This window comes from Falco cherrug, chromosome 20, assembly GCF_023634085.1.
Source record: "Falco cherrug isolate bFalChe1 chromosome 20, bFalChe1.pri, whole genome shotgun sequence".
Classification (NCBI taxonomy): Eukaryota; Metazoa; Chordata; class Aves; order Falconiformes; family Falconidae; genus Falco; species Falco cherrug.
In genome coordinates this window covers 1,125,316-1,152,309 of record NC_073716.1, presented here as the reverse complement: position 1 = coordinate 1,152,309, position 26,994 = coordinate 1,125,316, and the positions used below count along the sequence as shown (strand labels likewise).

Sequence of the window (26,994 nt, the reverse complement as noted above, 5' to 3'; positions counted from 1 at the left end):
TGAGGCCCGGGAGAGGCCCACTGCACCCGGGAGAGGAGCAGAAGGCAGGTGCCTGCCCGCCCACGCTCAGGTTTTTGTTCACTCTCAGTCCTCCTCCAAGCACAGCACACCCACAGGAGGTGAAACCCCAACCGCTCTTCTTTCTGCCCTGATCCCCAGACTCGGAGCAGCTGCCCCAGACGCCTGCCCTCACCCCATGTCCTTCCCACAGCCACATCCTGATGTGTCTGCTTTACATCCCAGCACACCGGGCACCCTCCTCTCCCCCCTCCCCGGCAGCGCGATGCTCACGGAACAGAGACCTGGCACGGTGAGAGCTGGGTTTGAAGCCAAGTGTATTTTCAGTCTGGGAAAGCAGACTGGTGCAGGTGTGCTCCATCCAGCTCAGCTCGACACCGGTAATTTTGACCCCCTGGCTCCTTTCTGCCCCGTTAATGGGAGAAAAGAGGTCTCCAAGATCATTAAGATCCTAAAAGTCTCCTGAAAACTGCTTTCTGGAGGGGAGAAAGAAAAAAAAACCAATCAGAGCCACACTGAACACTCTCACTCAAGGACTGTAACACAAGCTCAGCCCTAATTAGACATCAGAGAATCTGCATAGGAGATGACTCTGTCCTGCAATGGACACTGGACACAGCTACAAGGGTGGGTGATGGGTGTGCTGAGCTGTGGCTTCCTGCTCAGAGACAGACAACCCAAGCCCACAGTCCATCCCGAAGGCAGGGCTGGACACCAGGCTGCCCGCAGCACAGCTCCGGGGTCCACGCAGGATTGGGGATGGGATGGGGCTGGACACCAGGCTGCTCGCAGCACAGCTCCAGGGTCCACGCAGGATTGGGGATGGGATGGGGCTGGACACCAGGCTGCTCGCAGCACAGCTCCGGGGTCCACGCAGGAGATGGGGCTGGACACAGGGTTATCCCCAGTCCAGCCCGGGGGGGCTCAAGGTCCCACCTTCAGCGTAAATGGAGCTGCTGGGCCGGCGGCGGGGCTGGGGGGGGGGGGGGGGGGGCAGGTGAAGCTTTGCAGGGCAGTGAGGACCCGCAGTGCCCTGAGGACCCGCAGTGCCACCAGCGCTCTTTTACAAGATACCTTTAAAGCGAGGATGAATTCCCTTCCCCGCTGTGACAACATCTGGAGAGGTTTTGCTGCCTTCTGGCTCCTGCACCACGCTTTCTGCTGAAATTAGGAGGCTTAGTGAAATTACACCCTAAGGAGGAGAAAAACAAAAAACCAAACAACTGTAAAAGCAGAAAAAAAGGAGATTCCCCCTCAATTCACGTAACCCCTTGGCAGGGAACTCAGGATGCAGCGGGTGCCCCAGGCTTGCGGGGGGCTGCCCTGCACCCCCTGCCCTGCACCAGGCGGACAGGGAGGAGATTTGCCTCAAAACCACCTGAATTCAAAGCAAGAAGCACCCGGGGGTTCTCTTTGCCGGCTCGGGGACCCTTTAGGCACCGCAGAACATAATTTTTCCTTTTTTTTTTTTTTTTTCTTTGGACCCTTACCCGCCGCAGGAGGTGGCGGGGGTCCCCCACCCCGCCCCCTCGGTGCGGGCCCGGCCGAGCCGCTCTATTCTTAGCGCTGAGCGGCCGCGTTCCTGGCATTCCCGGCCCGGGGACAAGCAGCGCCTGGGAATGCGCAGCCACAGCTCGGCAGCAGCCGGGGGCCACCAGCGGGGGCCACCCCGGGCGGGGCAGGTGGGGAGGGGGTCCCGGGGGACAGCAGAAGTGGTGGAGGGGTGGGGTGAGCTGCCGTAGGGACCGGGGACCCCCCAGCTCCCTGCCCGTGGCTCCAGCCCCTTCAAGCCCTGGCTGGCACCATCCTCCCCTCCCTGCTGCCTGAGTGGGGGTAGAGGTGGAACTGGGGGTGAGGGGCAAGTGAGGGACCCCAAAGCCCCCCTCCCCAACCAAACTCAGACTCATGGCTTACACAGAATCCCCTACCTAGTGGGACAGGGGACAGGTCCAGCCCAAGTGAGACACACACACCCCACCCCCAATGTCCTCTCCATCCTCCATCGAGCATGGTGCGCAGAGGTGCCACCCAGGCCTGCAGACGCTTTGCCCCGGGCACCCAGCTGGGTCCCACCCTCACCAGGGGATGCACCCAGGGGTGTGAGCTGGGATGACCCTCTCCCCAGCACCACAGAGACCCCACCCTGCATGGGCAGCATCCCTCCATCCTGCTTCCTGGGAATGCCTCAGCAGTGGGACCCCAAAGCAGGCTCTGCCTGTGTCTCCATGCTGGTGGGGACCATCCCCACCCCTCAGGGTCCCCCTCGAGCTGACACCGTCTCTGCTGAGGCCTCACAGGCGGCAGGGAAAGAACTGCCGCAGGCAAAGTGCTGCAGCCCCGACTGACGGGAGAGCGTGTGGCCAAGCCCTTGGCACTCAGCTCCTCTCCCCCCATGCCCAGCAGGGTTTCCAGCCGAACAGACCCGCTGCAGCCGCTTCCAGCACCCCCCTCCCGCGGCCACATCCTGCCCTGGCCTTCCTTGCAGCATCACCATGAGTTATTGCAGCTGCCTGCTCGCCCCATCCATCCTCCTGGCCCCAAGGACTGCGGGTGAGTCACAAGCCTGCCCCATGCCTCAGTTTCCCCCGCTGTGCGGTGAGGACAGGCAGGATGCCGGTACGTCTGCTGTGAATCAAGCGTGCCACATGCCGGAGCCAAGTCCCTGCAGCTTTTCCTGCCACTTCCCACTCGTAAGTGGCTTTTGTTGGGAAACAACGTCCGTGACTTGGTTTAATGTCACCAAGTCCTTCCCAGGTTTGCAGCCTGCCATCGGGCCTCCCCTGGGATGATGTGGTGGAAAGCCCAGGCTGATGAGGGTTAATTTTGGCTGCACACTTCACCGTTGTTTGTTTTGGGTGGGTTTTTTTTATATACTTCGCAAACAGCGCTGCGGTGAAAGCCTGAAAAAATACGTCAGGATTTGAAGTGGTAGGGCGGAGGAGGGAGCCAGGACAAGGAGCATCCTTCCCTCTGCAAAATCCATTTACAGCCCAAATGCCTCCTTCCCCTGTCACATCCCTGGAGCATCTTCCAAAAGTGAAGGGCAAAGCAGGGACATGAACCATGCCAGGCAGCCGGGACACCCGAGCCTGTCTGGGGACAGCCCTGGTGGCTGCAGGCAGCTTTGGGGACCGTGAGAGCCCCGTCTCTCCCTTGCCGGCTGTGTTTGCAGTGCGGCTCTAATTACAGAAATGTGGAGAAATGCCGTCTCTCGGTTGGCAAACATTTCTCTCGGCAAGCGTCAGCCGGCAGCTGCCGTGCTGGGAATCGAGTGGGCATCCGTCCCCTCCATCCCACACCTCCCACTCCAAATCCACAACCCATTTCACAGCTGTACCTCCTTGCCCAACACACCTGCACCTGCCCAGGGCAGCCCCTCATCAGGTGGGTGATAATTTCCTGCATGGATTATAATTCCCTGCACAGATTATAGTTCCCTGCACTCCCAGGTGGCTCCTTACACACTTGTGCTGCAGGAACAGGGAGGGGGAGGACACCCTTGGGAAGCACCCAGGTCTCCTTTCCCTGGAAATTGGGTGGTTTCCCACTGATTCCACAGGGCATGGGAAGGAAGGAAAGAAGGAAGGAAGGAGGGGAGGAAGGAAGGAAGGAAGGAAGGAAGGAAGGAAGGAAGGGACGGAAAGGGAAAGGAGCAAAACCTCAAAAACACTTGAGCAGGAGGAAAGGAAAGAACTGAGCAAGGGAGGAGGAGGAGGAGGAGAGTGGGGCAGGGGGGAGAGGATTACTGCTCAGTTGAATTAGAGGGAGCCCTTCAGCTGCCTTGAACAGCAGGAGAATTTGCCCAGAGACCCCAATTGTTCCTATCTGGGATAAAATGTAAGCACAGGATTAACTGCAAGCATATGCTTAAGACTCGGGGAATTGAAAGAAGTCTGGGCACAAAGTGCTCCAAGGAGGGCAGGGAGGCAAGGCACGGACCAGCAGCCTCATGGATGAACCAGCTCTGGAGGGATGCACTGGGGGGACTGGGAGAGCTGGGGGAGGGGGGGGGGGGGCGCGATTGGAAGAGCCACGGGGGCACTGGGAGTCTCCTGGAGGAATGAGATAACTCAACTCCATCTGCGAGGGCTGTATGGGGAAAAGGGTCGGTAAAAGAGGCTCTTCCATCAGCCACATGATGGGATGAGACTCCCTGCCCAGAGAAAGGGGGATCAAAGTGGCCCCACTGCCATGTCCGGAGCAGGACAAGCCTTCCTGCGGCTACCCCCCAGGCTCAGCCCTGGCAGAGGGGCTGGGGAGCCCAGGACCGTGCCTGGCCCCTTGCCCAAAGCCCCACCAGTGCCCCTGCTTTGTGGACCTGCTCCCCGCGGGAGGGGGGGGGGGGGAGGGGGGGGCTGCGAGCCGGCACGTGCCCTTATCATCAGACACATCCGTGTCCATGTGATGTGTCCATGAACATCCCGGACTGATTTATGGGATGAGAGAAGGGCAGAAGGCCAACCTTAAATCCTGACTGCCTGGTGATTAATAATCATAATTATGATCATATTAGCTGTAGTAATAATAGTTTGCTTTCCCTTGCAGAACTGGTCATCCAGGAATCTCAGAGTGGTTTCACAAGTCCAAGTGACCAACGTCCCTATTTTCTAGTGAGGAAATTGCGGCACAGAGCTGTCTCCCTTGAGTCACCCAGTATATCAACAAGAAAACAGAGAAGGCAGGAGCCTGGACTCCGTGTCCCTCTCCCTCCCCCATGCTATTAAGCTGCATCTGTGTAATATAGAGCAAAACATCCTCCACGACTCGCAGTAAATCACGGCAGAGGCAGTGTGCAGAGTGGATGGGGGGAGATAATGGGTTTTTCACCCTCTTCAACAATAGAACAAGTTTTTCTCCGCTGGGGAAGGCTGACTTCTATGAGACACAGAGATAAAAGCAGCACCAGGGCTCCGAAATGGACCTGAAAGGGCACGAGCACTTGCATTACTGGCCCAGGGACAGGAGGCAACTCCAGCAGGCAACGCTGCAGGTCGAGTGCCCCACGGGCACGGCCCCATCCCCATGTATATTGCTGAGGTGCACTGGAATATTAATTGAAAATCCCAGCAAAACACTCCTGCTGATGATAATGGACCATAATCCTCTTAGACCAATTTCATGCCTGAAAAATTGTGCATAACAAAATAATAATAGAAAGGCCCTCAGTGGACACTGCCCTTAGCAGTGGACCCGGAAGAAGAGGGCTGGCCAGAGGGGATTTCTCGGGAAGGGAGCGGGTCCCCTTGGCCTTCACCCCAGAGGGGCACGGAGAGGTGGGCAGGGGAAGAGCTGAACCTGGGGCTGGGTCAGGGCAGCGCTGCCCTGGGACCCCCATGTCCCACGGAGACCCGGGTACCCACCGGCCGCCCTCTGCCCTACAGAGCCCACGGGACCCCGGGCCCCTCCGGACCCTCCGTGTCCTCCAGCGACCCTCCGTGCCCGCAGAGCCCTGTGCCCCCCATGCCAAGCCCCTCCCCCACACAGGCAGCCAGCCCCCCCCCCCCCGCCCGGCCGCCCTGCCCGGCCCTTCAGCACCGCCGCGGCTGGACAGCGCCGGGCGCGGGGCCCCGCCCGGTCCGCGGCCCCCGGACCCCCCCGGACGCCCCCGGACCCCCCCGGGACACCCCCCCGGGACCCTGCACCTCCTCCCTGGCACCCCCAGCACCACAGCCTCTTTCTCCCTCTGCACCCCCCGTCAGCCCCTGCCCTGCCCCCCTGTGCCTAACAGCACCCTCTCCCCTGCTGCACCCCTGCACCCCCTCCTCCGCTGCACCCCTGCACCCCCTCCTCCGCTGCACCCCTGCATCCCCTCCTCCGCACCTTGCGCCCCTCAGCACCCCCTCCTCTGCTTCTGCACCCCTGCACCCACAGACATCCCCCCCAGCACCTGCACCCATCGGCACCCCCTCCCCTGCCTCTGCACCTCTGCATCTCCTCCTCCGCCCCTGCACCCCCCGCACCACCCCCTGCACCTTAGTACCACCTGCCGCCCCTCCTCCACCCACCACCCCCTGCACCCCCTCCTCCAACAACCCCGGCACCCCATCCCCACCCTCCTTCACCATCCCCACCCCCAGCTCCCCGCACCCCCGGCACGTCCTCCCCCAGCACCCCTCTCCAGCACCCCAGCCCCCTCCCTTCACTACCCCCTTCTCCAGCGCCCTCAGCACCCTCACCTGCGCTCCCACACCACCACCCCCTCCCCAGCACATCCTTCTGTCCCAACACACCAACCCTCCTGCACCCCCTGCCCCCGTGCCCCAAGGACCCCGTCGCCATCCCCCCAAGTACCCCCTGCCTCAGCACTCCACCTCCATCCCCCTAAGTAGCCCCTGCCCCAGCACCCCAAAGTCCCCACCTCCATCCCCCCAAGTACCCCCTGCCTCAGCACCCCGCAGTCCCCACTGCCATCCCCCCAATAACTCCTTACTCCAGCCTGCCAAGGACACCACCTTCACCCCAGCTCCCCCCATCCCAGCCCCGCAAGGACCCCGCCTCCACCCCAGCTCCCCCCGTCCCAGCCCCCCAAGGACCCCATCTCTACCCCTAACTCCCCAAGTCCCAGCTCCCCGAGGACCACAACCCCACCCCCAGCACCCACCTGCTCCCCGCCGCGCTCCGCCCCGGGCACCCCGGTCTGCGGGGCCGTGGCCGTGCGGGGCCGGGGCCGCGGGGCGCCGGGCTGTACGGGGGAGAGCCGGGGGGCGCGGGGGGGGCGCAGCTCCCCGGCCGGCAGCTGTTGCTCTGCCGACAGCTCCCCGGAGCCTCCGGCGGGCCGGGGCAGCGGTGACTAAGCACTTTGGGGATTTCTACTCTTATTATTTTATTCTATTATTTTCTCCCCCTTCCGAGCGGGTCCTCCCCCCCTTCCCCCCCCACGCCCCCACCCCCATCCTCCCCGGCCGCCCCCTCCCGGAGCCGGGCGCGGCAGGGCGGGCGGAGGGGTTCCCCCTTCCGGCCACCGGGAGCATGGGAGCCCCGGCCCGGCTGGGCTCCAGAGCTCGGCCAGCCCTGGGGTGAGGCGGAGCGGGGCCGCGCCGTGCCGTGCCGTGCCGAGCCGCGCCGGGGCCGGGCCGCGCTCCCCGCCGCCTCCGCGGCAAGTTCGGCCGCTGCCGGGGCGCGCAGGGCGGCGGCGCGATGCCGGTGCGCCGGGGCCATGTGGCCCCCCAGAACACCTACCTGGACACCATCATTCGCAAATTTGAAGGGCAAAGTGAGTACCGGCACCCCCGGCACCGCTCCCGCCCCCCACGCGGCTGCGGGCGCCCCCCTGACTTCGGGGCACAGTGGGGAGCGGGGCGGGGGGGGGGGGGCAGGCGGAAGGGGAGAGCGTGGCCACCCGCGGGTGTCCCCGGGGAGATGAAGGCACCCCTGTGACCTCCCGGGGGGGCACGGGACAGGGGTGGGTGACAGCCAGGCGGTGTCCCCGCGCGTATTTATAGCCAGGGCGGCACAAGGGGGATGAGCGGTTCCGATTCAGGGGTCCCCCAGGGGCCAGGGACCCCGCAGCCCCGCGCTGGGAGGGGGTCCTCGGGGGGGTGGGAGGGGGTCCCGGCTGGCAGGGCTGGGGGAGAGGGGGGTGCAGCAGCGCAGAGGGGCTCGCTGCCTGTTTGCCTTCAACTCCGCTGCTCGGCGGCAGCCGTCCCTGGTGAGATGTTGCCATTTGCTGTTGCTCGCAGTAATCCCTTTATATGAATTTTTGGGCTGGTTTCGTGTCGAATATAGCGAAGAGTTCGTGCGCGTCAGGGAGCGCTGGGGTTTGCATGTGGCTGGGTGGGGGCCGAGGGGAGGCGGCGGGGGCTCCGCGCCCACTGTCTGGGCACCCCGATGGGGCTGGGTCCCTCCTACGCAGCCAGCGATGAGGGGAGGGGAGTGGGGGACGGGGTTCCCCCAGCAGCTGTGCTCGGGGGTCTGCCGTGGGGTGCTGGGGCTGCGCACACCTCCCTGCGGCTTGCTGGGGTTTTTCTCCGGTGTCCAAGTTTGCTGGGTGGGCAATCGCCCCTAGCGCTGCCATCCCTGCCGGATCTGCGCTGCCCTGGCAGTGAGTGATGTGACCCTGGGGACAGAAAGCGAGAAAAACTGTCCCTGGTTGCTATCAGTCCCCACTGGGAAGCGGCGGCTGGGGAGCAGCGGGGGCAGGCGGCAAAGCGTGCCAGCGGGGAAGCAGCCAGGGCCCCTGGTCCCTGCCCGCTCCCTGCCTATGCTCTGCCAGACATGTCGGGCACCAGCTGGGCTCTGCCAAGACATCGCCCCACGCTCCCCTGCAGCAGCTCCCTGGTGTGACAGGTGTTGGGAGACACTAAACTGCCCCCCCCCAGCCACACTGGTGCCACAGGCAGTGTGTTCTCCCCTGCTTGTGGGTGCCTTCACCCCGCCCGCGCAGCTCCCACGGGTGCAGCTGCACCCAGCGAGGCCCAACACTTCCCTCCCAGGATGGGAGCAGAGCCCCAGTACCATGGGGGCAAGGGCAAATCTGCAGGTGAGGGCAGGGCAGAAAGCAAATCTGGGGTGAAAATCCCTCCCAAGGAGAGCTGGCTCTGCAGCTCCTTCCCATCCCGGCCTTGGTCGCATCCCTGGTGCTCGGCACAGCTCGCTCCAGCACCCTGCCAGCCCCATAAATCCTGCCCTGCGCCAGCCCCGCCTGGATCCAGCCCGGATCTGGCCTGCGGGGCTGGCGCTCGGTGGGGAATCATCCACGGCAGGTGGGCAGCACAGCCCAGGAGCGGGGCTTGGGGGAAGGTCCCCTCCTTGTGCCACCTCCCAGCTGGCAGAGCCATTTCTATAGAGAGGGATCAGGAACGGGGAACTGGGAGGCATTTGGCCGTGGTGGTTTGTGCTGTTTGCAGCGCCGGCACCAGCGTCAGCCCTGCGTGGGAGAGGGGAAGGTGCCGGGGGGGAGTCCCCCACAAAGGGCCACCGAGGGCTGTCACAGGATGGGATGAAGCAGGAGACCCCAGTGCTGCATCCCTGGGGGCAGTGGTTTTACTGGGAGGCATCCTCCAGAGTAGGGACTCTGCAGGTGACACCAGGGAGAGCAGCGATGTGCCAGGGAGGGGACCCCCCACCCATCAGGCCCCGGCGCTGGGTACCGCAGCCGTGGGGAGGTTTCTCCCGCGTTGAGGTGAAATTCCCTGCGAGGCTGGAGTGCAGCGGGGCTCTGGAGCACACAGGCTGCAGATGCCATTCCTGGGTAATCCAGGAGATTAATTAGGGTCTGGCCTGGGAGGCAGCCTCTGAATGGACCCTCTGCTCTGACCTGCCTCTGGCTCCAGCCTGGAGCCAGTGCCAAACGCTGAGGGAGATGCTGCGGGGGGGGGGGGGGGGGGGGGGGGGGGGGCACGGTATCCATCACATCAGCATCCACAGCCCCATGTCACATCCCAGTAAAACTGTCTCAGAGAGGAACCTCCCCAGCCCAGCACTCCCCAATTTCCTTGGGGAAAAAAAAAAAAAATCAAACCAAATCAAAGCTCTTGGCTGGGTCTCCCCCAGGATAAAGGCGGAGGCAGCTCCATCTGGGCTGGATGTCGCAGGCTGGGCAGTGCTGCCACACACCCCGGCATGACAGCGGGTCTGGCCCCAGCTCAGCCCGGTGGTGCAGCACCAGGAGGGGCTGGGGCAGCACCACTCCCTGCCTCAGTTTCCCTTTTCCTCCACCTGAGCCCTTTTCTTCTTGAGCACAGGGGCCATGCAGCCCAGCAGGGCTGGATTTCAGCCTCAGCCCAAAGGCACAATTATCCTATAAAACATTAGGAGAATCATTAGTGTGATGGATTTCACCAGCTTGCCATGAAGCCAAACCTCACGCTCACTCCTCTCACCCCTTGCCTGACTTCAGTCAGATCTGAGCAAGGGTGGGAAGTCTGAGATAACTCAGGTCCCTGATAAGCTCCTGGGGACAGACACTGCAGCTCTTCCCTCTGCCTGCGGTGCCGGCAGGAGACAGGTTGCCCATGCATCGAATCCCCACATGCGAGCAGTGAGACACCGAGGCCGCGTGGATTGGCCCACCCTGGCAAAAACTGCCTTTACTGGGGACACCCCCTTTGGGTCCCCCTGTCCCCACAGGCACCGATTCACATGAAATTGGGGGAATTTTCCCTCTCTGAAGAGCAAGGGCGTCAGCCATCCTCCCCCCAGCCTGTCACTCGTGTCCCCCAGGGAGCCCATCCCCGCACAAGCCCCACAGTGGGTGGCATCAAAAAGCCCAAGCACCCCTCACCCACCCAGGCTGTCCCCCATCCCTGCGCATCCCCAGCACCCCACTAAACCTCTCCTGCCTCCCCGCAGACCGCAAGTTCCTCATCGCCAACGCCCAGATGGAGAACTGCGCCATCATCTACTGCAACGATGGCTTCTGTGAGATGTTCGGCTACTCCCGTGTGGAGGTGATGCAGCGACCCTGCACCTGTGACTTCCTCACCGGCCCCGACACCACCAAGAGCTCCATCGCCCAGCTCACCCAGGCCCTGCTCGGCTCCGAGGAGTGCAAGCTCGAGATCCTCTACTACCGCAAAGACAGTAAGAGTCACATTTTGGGGGTGATGCGGTGGTGGGAGGTGTCACCTGCCCAGGATTTGAGCTGTGTGAAGCCGATGGTGGGAGGTGAAGGGGGTCTGATGCTACCAGGGCATTGGGGGCTGCACCAGGCCTGGGGCTTTGCCAGGGGCAAGTCACCAGTGACTCCCAGTGGGATGGAGCAGTCTCTGCTGTGATGGGGCACTGGGGCTGTTGGGACCTCGAGCGATGGAAGCTGTTACCAGATTATTTGGGAATTGGGTCATTTGCGAACCCTTGGTGATGGCTCAGAGGTCCTGGGGCAAGCAATGGCATCACTTGTGGGATCCCTGCGTCATGAAAGAGGATCCTGTGGGAAGCTGGAGGAGGGGCCTGGCCTGGGACATGGGTCTCCCAGTCTCCCAGTATGTGCTCCAAGACAGATGAGACAGACACCCCGTCTCTGCCAAAAGCGGGTGCAGCTGCCGGCCTCGGAGCTGCTTTTCCAGTGAGCAGGATGTGGCTGTGCGTGCACAGATGGAATTACGCTAAGATGAAAATGAAGCTTTGATGGAAAATACAGTGATTAGTTCTAATACTGCAGGAAGTTAAATAAATATTTAGTGCTTGATGCTGCAAAGCAGAGACAGGGCTCCCAGGGGTGGGGGCAATGGAGATTGGTGCTCGCTAGAGGTTAAAAATATTAAAATTTCCTTTCTTCCACCTGTGGAGCTTTCCCATTGCTTTAGGTTGTGTTGATGGGGTCTTGGCCTGAGCAAGGGGCTGCACCCTGCTGCCAGCTGCTCCCAGCGTGGCAGAGTAGAGGAGAAACAACTGGAAGCAAAGGGAAGGAGGAGGCAGGAACCCTGGCTCCCAGCCCAGCACCCTGTCCCTCGAGCTGGGACCTGGGTGCCCTGGCCTCCCTCCCAGACCCAATCTCCTGGGCTGGCATCCAGGTGCCAGCGGATCGGCCCCAGGAATTATCCGCTGGCAGCACCCCTGTGTGTAACCCACACGGTTAACCTAGCGGGGCCGGGCGCTGCGCGGGTGGCAGGATCAGGCCACTCACTGACCATGTTTCCTTGTGATTTTCCTCCTGTCCTTGCTGAGGGACCCGGTGGAGGCTTTTCCTTGCACAGGCAGCCCTGGCGAAGCAGGGCCAGGGAGCGGTGCCAGGGCTGGGCTGCGTGACCCCCTCGGCCATTGCGGTGGCAGGGGGTGGCTGGAGCCCAGTGCAGCCCGGGAGGCACAAGGAGGAGCGGGGCACATGCTGTCCCACTGCTCCCATCCCAATGCCAATGTGTGGCCATGGCACAGACAACGTGTGCAGCCCTTTTCCCCTCCCTCAGCATGGTTTCCCCAGCCATCCATCTCCAGGGACCATTCAGGCTGGAAGCCCGATCCAATGCCATCCTCCCTGCTTTGAACCATTCCCACCGGGCTCACAGGATGCTCAGTGCTCTCCTCAGAGCCCTGCTCTTCCTCTAGGCCACGGGAAACTCTCAGTGCAGCTCTGAGCTGCTTTCTTCTCTTTTTTATTAAAAAGAGGGAAAAAAAAATAAAAAGGAAAAAATGCCCAGAAGCCAAGCCCTTTATGTCTATTTTTAAAACCCAGCCCCACCAGCAATATGCTTTCCAATTGTTTCCCCCCAGCACTCAGCCTGCAACCGCTCAGCCCATTATAAATGGGTCTTATCGGCAAAGGAAAAGGCCTTCGCATTATAGGGAGCTGCTGCTTAATTAGCCGGTGGAGGCTCCAAACCAGCCTGTCCTCCTTTTCATACCGGCAGCACCAATCTCCAGCCTCGACCTGCTGTTTATTACTGCGGTACTCCCGGCTCTGCAGCTCGCGGGGTTGTTTCCTTGCTTTTCTGGTTGCCAGAGACAATATTATACCCCAAACCTGCCTGTCGGAGCCCCCCCGGCAGGACCAGGGTGGGATGGATGGAGGTAGGTGGGAAGGGGGCACCCATGGGTCTCTGGGCAGGTGGCTCTGCCCATGCACTGGCAGGATGCTGTGTGATGGGGTGATGCATGTCCCTGGGGACAGCCTGGCTGCTCGCTCCTCACCCCGATGCCCATGCTGTCATCAGCTAATTATAACGGGAGCCACCGGTGCCGATGGTAAGCCCAGATGCAGGCAGCTGAAATGGCCAAGAACCAAGTACCGGTGGGGGAAGATGGGACCGGCCCAGCAAGGGCAGTTGTCCCTCCATGCCACAGCAGCCCAAAAAAAGCCTTGGAAAGAGGGGAGAGCCCGGCTGCGGCGCATGTGGGCTCTAATCCCCCGCTCAAAGCCGGGAGATCAGTGAAAAGTTAATTTCTTTACAAGATGCTGCACAGCTGGGGCTGCCCCGGCCAGGGGGGTCATCGTGGGATCAGCTTCCTGCTGCGGTGAGGAGCAGCCACAGCCACCAGCCCCAGGGACACGCTCCCCACTCTGGAGGCCTGAGCCGGGCCCCTTCCAGCATCCCCTGGGGATGACAGCGATGCGGCTGGTGGGGCTGAGCTGCACCCAGGGTTGGGGTTTTTTTTACCCCTGCGGGTGATGTGCTTTGCAGTGAAGCCACCGGCAAGAGTCCCTGGGGTCCCCAAGTGGGGGCCGGTGGCCGCAGGTGCTGGGCATAGCGGTGCTGGCATGGCCTTGAGCAGCAGCAGCTGGCAGTGCCTGCTCCCACTTAATCTGCATGAATGCGATGCTTATGAATATGAAAGGGGGAGATGCGGGGCAGAGGCAGCGGGGAGCAGCTGGTGGGGCAGCCGCTGCCTGCAGCCCCAGCCCCTCCATCCCTGTCCCCTCCAGCGGGATCAGTCTGTGCTGGTCCCCTGGGGCTAGGGATTAGGGACTGGGATCAGGCCAGCAAATTCGTTACAGTGGTGCCCTAAACTGGGATTTCCCCCGGGGGCTCCAGGAGGAGGGGAGAGGTCGCAGAGCAATTGGGGCACCCGGTTGTCCCCCCCGGCTGTCCCCCCACAGCTCCCAGTGGGGTGCCTGGGCAGGCAGCTGCGGGGGCCGGCAGCCAGGCAGGCATGGGTTGCGATGGGTGTCACCGTGCCTGAAGGGGACGGGGGGTTCATGTGACATGTCCCTTCTGTCCCCAGCCCCGGGCACATCCATGGCACAGCAATAACCCCTCCAGCAGCTGCTGCCAGGATGCCCTGGCTAAGGCAGGCGGGGCTGGATCTGGCCAAGGTTTCTCCATACGGCTCTGTAAGCAGCGATGTGTGACGTGCCCGACGGGTTCACTGGAAGAAGGAGGGAAAATCCCATGGGCAGCTGCCGGGTCCTGGCACCAGTGGGGCTGGGGGCCGGTGCCAGCAGCCCCAGGGAGGCTCTGCTGCTGCCCCGTGGGGTGGGCAAGGCAGGGCAGAGGGGACCTTGCAGGCGGCAGCGGAGCAGGGAGGCATGGCCAGCTGACAAAACCCCAGCTCCCAGCTGAGCTCTTTGCTTGTACAAAAACGTGGGGTTTAAGCCAAGCCAGGGCCGTTTGATTTGTGTTCCTTTAAGGGCCGGCCTCGGCAGAGCAAGGCTGTGACCTCGGGAAAGGGACAAACACCATGGCCCAACTCCAGACAGGGACGTATAAACATCCCGCCTCACAACGATAAACGCTCCAGTCCTGGAGATCCCGCGCTGTGGGGCCGATCCTGCCACCCCCGGCACAGCTGAGCTGCAGCTCCAGCCACTCCGTTGCCCCAGCTCTGCCCCAGGGATGGTGCAACTGGGGCACAAAGCCATAAGAGACATGTTTTCCATCCTCTGCTGCTCCTCAGATGCTCTGCGCTTGGACCACATGTCCCATGAACCGAGGGGCAGGCCCAGAGCATCCCCAGTACCCCCCGGGTATGCTTCCCAGGGGGCTTTTTCCTGGAATCCCTGCCCCAGCAGAGTCCCCAGTTCCCACCCTAGACCCTTCATCCTCGATGGCCATTGCATCCCCAGTGTGCCATGGGATCAGGGCCCTTGGGATGGCCCGACAGCCCAAGGAAACACAGTCAGTGCTGCAGCTTTGGCAGCACAGCCCCGTGCTAAGCTGGACTTAATTCCTGCAGCCAGTGGGATTTAGCAAGGGAAGGACCATGGGCCTGGATGTGGCTGCTCGCTTCGCTTGCCAGGGAGGTTAAACTGCATTTTGCCATCCCCCTGTTTTGACCTGGGACCTCTTTCGGATCCTGGGGGTCAGAACATCCTTCCACCTGCACACTGAAGCATCCCACCAGGCTTGGAGGCATCCCTCCTGCGGCCGCGTTGTTGGTGGGCACCCTCAGCCACCTGGTTTTCCCGTGGGCTGCTGGTTCCAGCAGTGAGCTCCTGCAGGCTGCAGACACCTCTGCGTTCATCACTGCGCAGGGGGCAACCTCCATCCCGCCGCCGTTCCTCAATAAGGGCATTTTAGCGGTTTGGGGGCTGCTGCAAGGAGCATTTTTGCCAGTCTGGTGTCACAGCAAGTTTCAGTCTTTCCATGCCCTGTTTGGGTGTGGGGAGAGGGGCCGGTGCAGACCCTGTGGTGCACATCCCTCTCCACGCAGGGGGATGCAGACCCAGCACCCATCGCTCACCCCAGACCCCAGGAGTGACCCATGTCCCACCAGCACAGCCCCCACCCCCATCGCTTTCCATCCCGCCTCAAGGATTTGCTTCAGGACCTCCCAGCGATCAGAGCTTCCCGTTGAAGTTTCTACCCAGCCCTAACACTGATTTATTTGTTCCAGGGTGGAAGCAAGGCTCAGCACCCCCAAGCACCTCCCTCAGCGTACCAGCCAGCCCCGGAGCATGGCTCCATCCCCATCCCTGTCCCCTCCGTGCCCTTCCCAGCCCCTCTCCTCCACTCCGTTATATAATACCACTATAGATTTAGCCACTCTGCCATGAGACCCTGCAGATTAAATCTCCCAGCCGGGGGCAGGGAAGGACTCAGTAAGAGCTCCGAGGGCAGATTAATAGCTTGGTTTTTTAATATTCATAACAATACTGGTTTGTGTCCAGCTCTCGGAAACCCCCATGTCCTGTTGATTAGTTTAATACTGATGATACCGACAAATGCATTAACCACTGGTGGCTGCGGAGGATAAGAGGGCCGGGGAGGGAGGGCCCCAACGATGACATTTTTAATGTTATTAAGTGCTCGCTTTTATCAAGGTCAGAAGACAAGATGGGTCGGAAAGCGCAAACCTCCAAGCGCGCAGCCTGGGGGAGGTGGGCTGCGTGCTGGGAAGATCAAACCCAGCCCAGGCTTTAGGGAAGGAGCTGTTTTGCCCAAACCATCACGTTGGCTGTGGGATCCTCCAAAAGAGCATCCATGTTGCATCCCTGCTGCCCAGCCCCTTCCGTAGCCCCCAGGCTGGGTTTCACCCCAGTGGTGGGCAAGCAGCCCCACAGCAGCGGCCACGGAGCGCAGGCAGGTTGCGAACGCCCCTGGGGCTCCTCAGAGAGATCATTTGGCGGCTGGATAAAATTAGATGGATGGAGACAGATTAGCTGAACAGCTGAAGGGAAGAGACAGGCAGATGGATGGGGACAGTCGATCGAGGAACAAGAAGAGCGATATAGGGCTGGGGTCCCTCCTGGGGCCGGCTCAGCCCACCGGTGCCGTAGCAGGTACCTGGTTTTGGTGGGAAGGATGAGCAGGCTCAGCATTTGGCAGAGCCCAGGCTGGCTTGCCGCAGGAAAACCAAGTCAGGACAGAGGGTGCCAGGGTTCTCCCAGCTGCAGCCTCTCCACAGAGCTGGGGGTACCCCAAATCACAGCTGCCCAGAGACCCCAAATCCTGGGGATCTGCCCTGTCTTTGGGCCAGGCTAAAGGGAACGCTTTGCTCCCATCCCCAGCCCCAATACTCCAGCATCCCCTTGATGCCATCCATGCCCTGAGGTGCAGGTCTGAGCAAGGCACTGAGCTCCTGGCACACAGGGCTGCTTTTGGGGCAATTCCCCTGGTTTTGGAGGGTCCCACACCCAATTAACTTTTGGTCAGCCTGGAACTGGTCAGGCAGTTGGACTAGACGACCGTTGTAGGTCCTCTCTAACCAACACAGACCACACAGCTCAATTTAAGAAGGGGTCAGCGTGGGCGCTTACAGCAGCACCTCCCAGATTTGCAGGATCAAACCAGGCATCAGCTGCCTCCCACACCCAGCCCGAGCCACCTCCCAGCTGCTCCTTATATCCCTCCAACTAGGTGTAACTGGGCCCAGTTTTCAGCTGTTCTGCATTGGCCATGGGATTAACCCTTTCCATGCCACATAGGGCCTGTCAGGATCTGGCCCCCCTGAGAACAGCTTAGAGGCCATCCCCTCCCACCACTGCGGAGGAACTTAAGAAGGAAAAGTGAAGCAGTGAAAGGGATGCAGCAGGGCAGAGCCTGTGAGCCAGGATCAGGCCTTCTGGATCAGGATTCCCGGTCCAGGGGGGAAGCATGGAGCTGATGGCTGCCCGTGCCAACGAGCCATGCTGGGCTGTGGGTCGCCGGGAGGTTGGTGACGCTTCAGAACCACCTGTGGAGAAAAATAAACTCATTTTATAACACAGCAAAGGAGAAAGCATCTGGTGCCACCAACCATCACACGCGGGGGTGAGCGGGCACACACGTGCACACCAGCTGCATGCCCCAATGCCAGCGCCAGCACCAGCACTGGCAGAGCTGCAGCATCCCAGGGATGGCATCGCAGCATCGCATCGTCCCACCGGGCACGTGCCACCTTAGCATCATATGGGGCACCTCATTCTCTTGGCATCACCTAAAGGACACCGCTCGTCTTTTAGTTCCCTAAGAATCCTGACATAGGGAAGGGAAAGGGCTCATTTCTTTCCATCCCCATTGGCTCCGTGTGCAGATAGCCTGCAGCGTGCCCATGCGTCCCTTCGAAACAGCTTTATCTGCTGAAAATCCCCCCCGGCCTCCTCCCCAGCTCACACGTTTAAGTGGATTTCCTCTCCCTGTGGTGAACAACGATGAAATAAAGAAAGAAATAATCCCGGCTGCCAGGTCCTTTAAACAGATTTTACTGTATCCATTTCTTTCCCGTTCTTGTGTGTGTATGTGTCTGTGTATGTGCACATCCCTGACGTCACGGCAGATTTTGAAGTTGCCCGATGCCGGCCATCTGCTCCTGATTACGGGAGGCTCTGAGCTCCTTAAAATTATACGCAGCAAGGCTGACATCCCCCTCCCGGCCAGAGCTTGGCCAGGGTGAGAGCAGGAGAGCACTGGATCGGCCGGCAGCGCATCCCTGCCGGATCCGCTAATCCCTGGTAATCAGAGCATGGGGGAAAGGCGAGATCAGGGATCTGTGCCTGGCAAAAACTGCCACGGAAGGCCGTGGCTTCGCTCCGTGCTGGCCAGGCAGTGGTACCCGGCTGCTTCGCCATTCCTGGGAGGTTTGGGGTAGGAGCCTGGAGGGTGTCCAGGGGGTTTTGCCAGAGCAGCTGCAGGGACAGCTCAAGGAGCGGACCCACAGTGATGATACCTTTGGGTAGGGTCTTTGAAGGATTTGCAGGGAATAAAGCTGGTGAGAGAGGTGGGACCGCCCTGTATCCTCCACTTGGTGCTTTGGGAAAGGCCTGCAAGTATTTTTGGGTGCCTCTGATCGTAAACTGGTGCCTGGCTGCCAGCACAAGCAGAGCCATGGGGTAGAGCCAGTATCCAACAGGCAAACCCACGTGGCCTCGTGCCCTGTGGCCACATTTGGAGCCCTCCCCACAGCCCCCCTCACCCCCAGGACACTCAGCCAGTCCTTCTGCCCCCCTGTGCCTCAGTTTCCCCATGGAAGGAGTGAGACAAGGCTGTGCCTGACCACCAGCTGCCTTGGGAACCATCCCACCGATCCCAGCACATCCTGCTGCCCAGGGTCAGGACGGGGCACACAGTCGGGCTCAACCCCATTGCCTGCATACAGGACACGAGACAGCTGAAGTCAGTCCCCAAAAACTGCCTGGCAATTACAGGGCAATTAGCTACAGCATGATTACAAGCAGCATGCTTAATGAGGTTAAAGCACTACCTGGGACTTTCTGAGTTCTTAATTACCTACTCCTTAATTGCTGCTCTCAAGTATATTAATACAAATTACTGTCTGGGACTGAAAAAAACCCAGCAAGATGCGATCTGTGTGAGCTGGGATGCTGCAGTTATGGCCCTTTCCCAGGGCTCAGATCATCTTCCAAATCCTCCACCGTCCATCACCAGGGATTACACCCATCAAAGTGCTTAAAGAAAAACTTTTCTGGCAAAAGTGTTTTGGACCGGAGAGTTGGGGGGTTGGGCAGAGCCTCCTGTGCAGCCCCCCTGAGCCTGTCTCTGCTCGGCAGCCTCGTGTTTACGCTGCCTGGTGGACGTGGTGCCGGTGAAGAACGAGGACGGTGTCGTCATCATGTTCATCCTCAACTTTGAGGACCTGGCACAGCTCATCACCAAGAGTGCCAGCCGGAGCCTGCACCAGCGCCTGTCGCAGGGCTGGCATAGAGGTGGGTGTCAGCGGGGACGGTGGGGACGGCGGGAGGGCAACGCAGCATCCTCGGGGCTATCCCCATCCACAGTATTTTTGGGAGCTTGTGGGGACTGAAGGATGCACCCGTGGCTGGGCAGGATCCTGCATCGTGGGGCTGAGCCCTGCAGCATGCCCAGGAGCAGAGGGTTGTGTGTGTGCACAGCTGCACCGGGGGACTGATCCGGCCAAACACCTGCTGGGTGCAGAGAGTCCGTTTGAGCTGGCTGTGCGCCCCACAGCCCCACGTGTGCACGGAGCCCACACACACCTCCCGAACCCCTGGGGACAGGGGAGGGCATCAACCCCCTCCGTGGGATGGTGCGTTTGTACCCTGCTGCGTGCCTGCAGCACCACGCTGGTAGGGGCACGAGGTGCTGGCACGGGACAGGACTTGTGTGCAGGGTCACCAGGAGGGCCAAGGGACATTTGGTGTCACCAATGTCATGGCTGTGCTATGGGGTCACCACTGCAGGTGAATGGCAGGAGGGTGGTTGTGCTGGGGTGGCTCGGAGCCTGCCCCAGCTCTGGGCTGTTCCCTGTTGCCCCAGGCTCATCCCGCCGTTTGTGGGTCTTCTGGAGGCAGTGGAAAATTCCAACTCCTTTTTTGGGGAAGGCCAGATCAAAGGGAAGCCACGGTGAGGCTCTCAAGGGGATGTGGACACCCAGGGATGCAGATGTTAGAGCTGACCACGGGAAGGGGAGCTCTAAATATCCTCCTGCTGGACAGCCCTGTCCAGCTGCCTGTGTTGTAGTCAGGGAAGGAATCCTGCCTCCGACTTCACGCGAACGATCCCTGGGGATGCGGGTCACTGTAGGGAGGCTCGGGACAGGTCTCAAAGGAAAGCTGTGGGAGCAGCCCGGTCTGTCCCCCCCTGGCATGAGGGGTGGCACAGCAGGACCGGGACCGGAGCCAGAGCCACATCAGGGACTGACGGGGACCCTTCACGCTGCCCCTCGTATTGGTACCATACCGTGAGTTTTAACACATTCACACTGGGTGCATATATACATCCCGGAGCCATCCAGGTGTCTGCGTGCTTGGCGGCAGGTGCCAGCGAAGGAGCTCTGTGTGGTGACAGGTTTTATATCTCCTTGGGCCAGACATACACACACGGGACTTACGGACGTATGTGTGTGAATGTATATATAACCTGTGCATGTGTTCCCATGTCTGTAGAGTGATGAGATCGACGTTTTTGGTGTATTGCTTTAGTACCAGTTAGCTTCTATGCAGACTGCTGAGGAAATCCTCAATTCCAGTATCGGTGTTGCTTTGCACCCCCTCAGCTCATGGTACATCTCGACATATGACGCATCCATACCCCATACCACTCCCAGATGTACCTTGGGCTGCAGAAGGCACCCGAAAAGGGTACCTATTGCTTTCCTGTGCGTTGGAGGTTGCACTGTGCATCTCGAGGAGTGTTGCTCGGGTTTCCCATTCCAGCGCTGGGGAGTGCGGAAAGGCCAGAGCTGCTGGCGCCAGCCCAGATCGGTCTCTTGTGCACGGGATTTCTGACTCAGTCTTTAATTACACAGCCACAGGCGGATGTGTTGCTGGTCCCTGGCTCACTGGTGTGCAGGGAAAGTCGGCTGCTTTGCTTCTTCCAGCTGAAAAGCTGCTCTGGGCAGTGGGGACGGGGTGAGCAGAGGGAGCCTGCATGGGTTCCCCTGCCGATGGGGGCATTTTTGGGGAGCTGGGCAGGTCAGGAGCCTGCCCGAGTGGCTTGGCGGCATGTCGGGGCTCAGTGAGGGAAGCGAATCCTGCCAAAACCAAACAGCCCCTCAATGTGCTGCTTTTTCCCCCAACGACAATGCCTTCACAGAGCTCATGTTGCATCCCCCACACCCTGGGATTTCGGCCTCTTTTGGTCCCATTAGTGAGCACAACTGGTGCTGCTGGGGGTCGGATGAAGCCCAGGGCTGAGCCGAGCCCCGAGGCAGCAGGGTGTCAGCCTGGCTGCTCACGCTGACTGCAGCAGCAGGTGGCCGCGGTCTGCTCCATGGACCAGCATGAGAAGAGGATGAGCAGCTTTGTACTGGGTGTCGCAACCGGGGACATCAGGTCCTGCTGTACGCGCAGCCAGTCCCTCTGCATGTCTGGCCCTTTCCCCTCCAGAACCCTTTCGCAGCTCGCTGCAGCCCTGGCTGCCCGTGCCCCAGTCCTGGTCTCTGGTGAACTGGTCTCCTGGTCCCCCATGATGGCAGCAAGGGACGTCCCCTCTTTGGTCCAGCATCCCTCACTGAAAATCCAGAGCAACTGCAGGGACAAAATTGCTAGAAATAAATTTTTTAATCCTTGCTATCTTACCGTCTCTCTTGTGTGGTTTTTCCCCCGCTCCCAAAGTTCCACCCAAGGAGATTTAGAGGCTCGATTTCCTCCAGGTCCAAATCCCTTAAGTGGCTTTAACGTCTGTAATTGGCTTAGGGATGCTCTGCACCTTTCCTGTCCTGCACCCGCCATGGCAGGGGAATCTCCTCCAGCCCAGCAGTGCTTTCTGCCAGGTCAGGGTCTGCCTTCAGCACAGGGCGATGTGATGGCACGGGAACAGCAAGCATGTTGCAGGAGGAAGGGCCACGTACGTCCCCCAGAGCTACCCAAAATTCTCCGTAGCCTCTTCCCCTGCCACCGCTGTGCCCTGTCTCGCTCCAGCCGTCACGTGCAGCTAGGTTACATCTGTCTCTCTTGTGTTTTGTTTTTCTTTTTAACAAGGTCAAGGTAGGAGGTTGAAGTTTAGTCTCCCGTCCGTGCGGCGACTCAAAATCCAGCGGAAATCTCTGCCCACCAGTGAGTTTGATGGAGTAGCCATTGACTATGGAAAGGTAACCGTAGCCTTTGTCTGATATAAGCCCACGCCTCAGGCCAGGTCCCAGCGCTCTCCCTCCGCTCTCCCCATCCCGCTGTCCCTCGGCTGCTGTGGCTCAGGCCATACCTGGCGGTAAGGGCTCCGGCGCTGGGTCAGCACTGAGCACTGGCCCCGGCAAGGGCTGCTGGTGAGCGGCGGTGCTTTGGTGGCATGGGATAGCGCTAGACGGTGCTGCTCTGTGGGGCCAGCCCGGCGTTGCACGTGTCGTGGCTCGAGGGGGGAGCGGGAGATGTGCCAAGCCAGCGGGCACCGCTGCTGAAGCTGGGGAGGAAGGTCTGGCTCTGTAGTTCAAGTTGTCTGGGATGATGGAGATGCAGGGAGTCGTACCCGCCCTGAGGAGGGACGTGCTGGTGACTGTAGGAGACTGCAGCGGGTCTGCTCTGGGCAGGGGCCGGCAGGCAAACCTCAACAGGGCACATTTCCCCATGTTTTCCTGGCAGTGCAGGCAGCTCTGGCTTCTCAGTCCTCCAGCAAAGACTGTACTTTCCATGACGGAGGGCGATGCTGTCATTGCTGACGTGATGAGATTGCAAAAATGTTGGTGGGACCTCTTTATAGAGATTGCTGTTCTTGATGGCTTCCTGACTGCCAAAAGTGCTCAAGGTACCTCCTGGCAAAGATGTGGTGTTTTCTCATGTGGCAGCTCGAGGCACAGGGCTGTGGGCAGGAGGCTTTTGCTCTGCTAATGCATCCCCAGGCGCCAGGTTCTCACTGTGCTGGGTGTATCCAGACAGCCTGGATAAAGCTGCTTCCCAAAATTACAGAGATGATGAGGTGGAAGGTGCTTGTCTTCTCAGAGGTTGCGCTTATGGCAGGCTGAAGGCGTGTAGTGCTATCAGACGCTCTGGGTATGTCGCTCCTATGCCAGTGCTGCTAAAGACTCTGGGTACCCCCAGGCTGACTCTGCACGGTGCACTGCAATGTTTCAGGCGTACACATATGCAAGATGTGCATTGAGGACAACCTGATGATCCACCACTTTGGTGGTGCTTGGTCAAGTGGGAGCAGCCCAGCAGATGCAGCAGCAGCCAGCAGATGGTCCCTCCAGGCACCCCCTCCTGAAACCTGCAGTAAGGTCCTAGGGGACGGTGAGAAGTGCCACAGTCCCTCCTGCGGGCACGGCTGGTACAGGTGTAGACCCAGAGGTTCCTGCTCCGGAAGGTGGCTGCTTTTTGTGCACCCCATTGCAGAAGTCATTAAAGGCTGGAAAGTCCTTAGTCTCCAGGGAAAAAGGTTTAGCAATAGCTAAGGGTTGCTGTAGGAGAAGGAGGGCCACCTATGGCTGAGTTGGCAAGCCCAGCAGCTCCTCCAGTGCTTCCTGGTGCAGAGCACATCGTCTCCCTTAGACGCCAACACAGGACCCCAGGCACCCATCCTCAGCGGTGGCCTGAGCTCTTGCAGCAGGTGAGGGAAGGGCAGATCCAGTGGTGGGACGTAGGGACTCCTTGGAAAAGCGCATGGCAAGGCAGATGCTCCAGGCAATCCTGTCCCTAGGGTCTCCTCTTCTCTTCTTGCTCTGGCCTGCTTCCCAGCTGCTCAGCATCGTCTTGCAAACCACCCCGCAGCCACCCAGCCTCCGGCAGGAGCTGGTAGCGAGTTGGAGCTGCCAAGTCCCCCAGGGCTCGGCTGCCCCACCGCAAAGCAGGTCCCGGTCCCAGTTGGAGGTGACCTCAGGAACCGCAGTGCTTCCCAGCCCTCTGCCCCTCCTCTTACCTCCCCCGGCTCCCCTTCCTTCCCCTCAGCACGTGAGGGCTCCTTCTAATAAAACGCTTTCTCCCGGCTGTCTTAAAGCCTGGTGGTGACTCCCTGATTTTGAGGGACTTGAAGACATCGCCCAAGGAGAACTGTGTGCAGTCAGAGACCGAATCCCTCCTGGAAAAGGAGCGGAGGCCGAGCCTGGAGGCCGATCCCACCATACAACACCCGAAACAAGAGCCTCCTGTGCTGGGCCCACGAGGGTCGTACTCTGCGTGGGGTTTCTTTCGGTCTCGCCCTGGGGGCAGCTTCCACAGCCTCCGCAGGGTCTCCTCCTTGGACAACTTTGAGGCTGCGAGGTCTGAGTTCCAGAGAAAATTCAGGGAAAGGAGGGCAAACTCAGGTAGGGGAACAAGCCCGGAGCTGGCGGTCCTACTGCGGGAGCCATGGTTCCGGGCGATGGCCCCGGCACGTCGCGGGGGGAGGTCTCTTACCCTGCACTGCTTTTCCCTCTGCAAAGTGGAGATAAGCTGGGGTCTCCTCCCCAAAACCTGCTGGTCTCCATGTGATTCCCTGCGTAGGCAGGTCCTGCTCCTTGGGTAGAGCCGTCCGTGGTGTTGTGCATGAGATGTGGGACCACGTCAGGTTGCGTTCAGCTGCCCCACATGAGGGGCACCCCGATACCACCCCACCTCCCTGGGAGGGAGGGAAGGGGTCTGCAGGCATGTGCAATGTCAGCTGTGTCCATGTGTTGGAGGTGGATGAGACACTGGCCAGGCCACTTGGTAGGGTGGGAGGAAACGTACCTCCACCGTGGTGTTCACATCCAGACCTCCTGTTCTCGTGAGAGGGATGATGACATGTAACATGGAGGCCAGGCATGAGAAGCCTCCATAACTGGGGATGGAGAAAGATCAGTCCGCGGTGTCCGGCTTGAGAAAATGGGGTGGGGCATCATGATCCTTAAATAGTGACAGGTCACGGACCCTCAGGAGGGGGCACAACGTAGCGGGAGGGAAGGGGAATGAGCAGGGAGGAGGAGGGTGGGAGCAGGATGGCTGGTGCCAACTGGGCCACCTTCACAATGTCTTCAGACACCTCCCGTCTGTGACACCTCTTGGGTCAATGTCAGGGTCTATCAAGGGATAGACAGGGTAGAAAACTGAAAATACAACCCTGCCCTGCCTCTGGGAGATCGGGAAGTTGGGACACACTGGTTACGGTGCTCAGGGATGTTCCTGAAGCCCTGGGTGTGGGTACATGCTCCCTTCCGTGACTGCACACTGCTACAAACCTGTGACCTGACCACCTCTGGGGCTTCCTCCCTGGTCCTGTACTGGGGTGACCCGAAGAGGCAGGTCCCCAGGGAAAACTGCCAGGATCCAGCCCCACTACAGCTTTTCACAAGAAAGCTCCGACCTCCCTACCTGGAGCCTGGGGGTGGAAGATACATCTGAGTGGGGACATCAGCCAGCTCCTGGCTGTTTGGTGGCCAAAAACCAAGGCAGCAGCAGCTTAGGAGCTGTGTTGGTCAGGGTGAAGCATGCAGTGGTGGAGGAGACCCACCTGCTCCTTCATCGGTTTTCGTGCCAGTTTTGGCATCCCTCCCTGGTGGGTCTCACTGGGGCTGGTTCCCAACCCGCCACAGTCTTCAGGGGTAGCAAAGGATATTGCTGGGTTTTGGCAGCTGGCCTGAGCCCCTTGAAGGAGGTTTAATGGTGAAAAGGCGGGTGATGTGTTTGAAAAGCAGCCCCTTCTTGGGCTTCTTGGGCTGGGCATCCCATGGCTGAGCCACCCCAAAGAAGCCAAGCCTTTATGGCCAGGCAGACATGGGAACCTTCAGGCAGCACCTGTTGGTGGTCCCCAGCTCCTGGGTGTCCTACGCTGAGGTCAGGGCTCTGCGCATTGGCTCCTTCTCACACTGCCCTTCTCAGTGCTTCTCTCCGTCCTCTTTCAGAGGCTTCCCATGTCAAACCCAACCCCCCGAACTCCACCTCGGACTCAGACCTCATGAAGTACCGGACCATCAGCCAGATCCCTCAGTTCACGCTCAACTTTGTGGAGTTCAACTTGGAGAAGCACCGCTCAGGCTCCACCACGGAGATTGAGATAATTGCTCCCCACAAGGTGATGGAGCGCACCCAGAATGTCACCGAGAAGGTCACACAGGTACGTGGGCAGTGAGATGCCACCAAGGCAGTGGTGGTGGTGGGGTGCTGCCACCGTGGTACGGTCACAACCATTCCTGTGGCTTTTGGAGGAGAGGACCGGAGAGGGCAGTGATACCTGGAGTTTCCATCCTAGGAGATGCCAGTATCCCTGTGTTCGATTGCTATTTCTTCCCTTGAATGGTTGAAATGCTCTTTTTTCCCCCTAAATCAGTATTTCTGGTAATTTGTGGCCAGGGAAACACTGGCATGAACTGCTCATGGTGTGATGCTGGCCTTGAAGGGGACATACGCATGCGCATGTGGCTTCATTTGTGGGGGAGGCTCTGGTCACCGTTTCCTGCCCCCCAGTACCGGGGATGGCATCCCTAGGACACCACTGGCCCCAAGGTGCCCAGCTGGGGACCCTGTGCCCAGAGCACGGGTGGCCATGCCAAGGGCCACAGGATCCCATGGGAGACAGCAGGTGGCACTGCACTGTCACCAACACATGTGGCACTGCCCTTTCACTGCAGGGGACACTTGCAGCAGTGCACTGTCACCGAGAGGGACATGGGTGGCACTGCACTGTCCCATCAGGGACACGGACATCGGTGTGTGTGAAAGGTGCTGCTGTATCCTGCAGTCCCGAGTAGGGAAGCTCTTAGCAGTGGGGAAACTGAGGCATGGGCGAGCCATGATGTACAAAATACACCCAAGGGCACCTCCCACCATTGCCAGCAGCAGCCGAGGGCCAGTTTAACGAAGATGCAGCCATCTGAGCCCAGAAAGGCCACTGGGCTTGACAGTTTGCTCCACCAGAGCGGGGTCCTCTGTGGGATCCTCCTCCTGTCCCGGTGCCAGCAAACCTTTACCCTCACAGCCTCCATGCACGGCAGACAGGCTCCCCGCTCCCCATGGCACGGGATGGCTTTTAGGTTTGTTGTCCCTCTGGCTTGTCCCCTTCATCCCAAAGTCCGCTTAGTCCCTCCGATTGGGGGGTGACCACAGAGACCTGGGATCAGCCCCTGAACATGCCAGCGGGATGGCGAGCAGCCTCCATGCCCCCGGCCCCGTCACAAGGGGCACCCACACACCGGGGACCGCTGGGGTGACACTGGCAGGGTGGTGCCAGCCGCTTGATGCAGGGTCATGAACTGGTTGTGGGGTGACAGGATCAGAGCTGATGGGTGGTGGCTGCAGGGCCTCACGGTGCAGCCAAGCGGCACCCTTGAAGGTCAATCCTCCCTTCACCTTAAATCTTGGGACGGGACGGGACGGGACGG

General features: G+C 60.3%; 1 protein-coding gene and 1 long non-coding RNA gene across 5 annotated transcripts in view; one reads left to right on the top strand and one right to left on the bottom strand.

Moving 5' to 3' along the window:
- Positions 1-295: 295 nt before the first annotated feature.
- On the bottom strand, positions 296-7,607 carry LOC114015928 (uncharacterized). 2 transcript variants are annotated; one of them, XR_008730006.1, is made up of 3 exons: positions 7,198-7,607; positions 1,093-1,210; positions 296-494 (listed from the first exon to the last, which is right to left on the bottom strand). It is a non-coding gene; the product is annotated as an uncharacterized LOC114015928 (long non-coding RNA). The 2 variants fall into 2 exon arrangements; XR_008730005.1 differs by lacking the exon at positions 7,198-7,607 and adding an exon at positions 6,620-6,906 and having other exon boundaries at positions 299-494.
- The window catches only part of KCNH6 (potassium voltage-gated channel subfamily H member 6), a 34,697-nt gene continuing 14,696 nt past the window's right edge, over positions 6,994-26,994 (top strand). Inside the window, exons 1-6 of one of the 3 annotated variants that reach the window (XM_055697643.1) lie at positions 6,994-7,231; positions 10,309-10,539; positions 18,821-18,976; positions 21,713-21,822; positions 23,658-23,964; positions 25,519-25,730. In XM_055697643.1, coding sequence (XP_055553618.1) covers positions 7,156-7,231; positions 10,309-10,539; positions 18,821-18,976; positions 21,713-21,822; positions 23,658-23,964; positions 25,519-25,730 — 1,092 coding nt within the window. In that variant the 5' untranslated portion in view covers positions 6,994-7,155. The remainder of the gene's footprint in view (positions 7,232-10,308; positions 10,540-18,820; positions 18,977-21,712; positions 21,823-23,657; positions 23,965-25,518; positions 25,731-26,994) is intronic. The other 2 variants (XM_055697641.1, XM_055697642.1) reach the window with 2 other exon arrangements.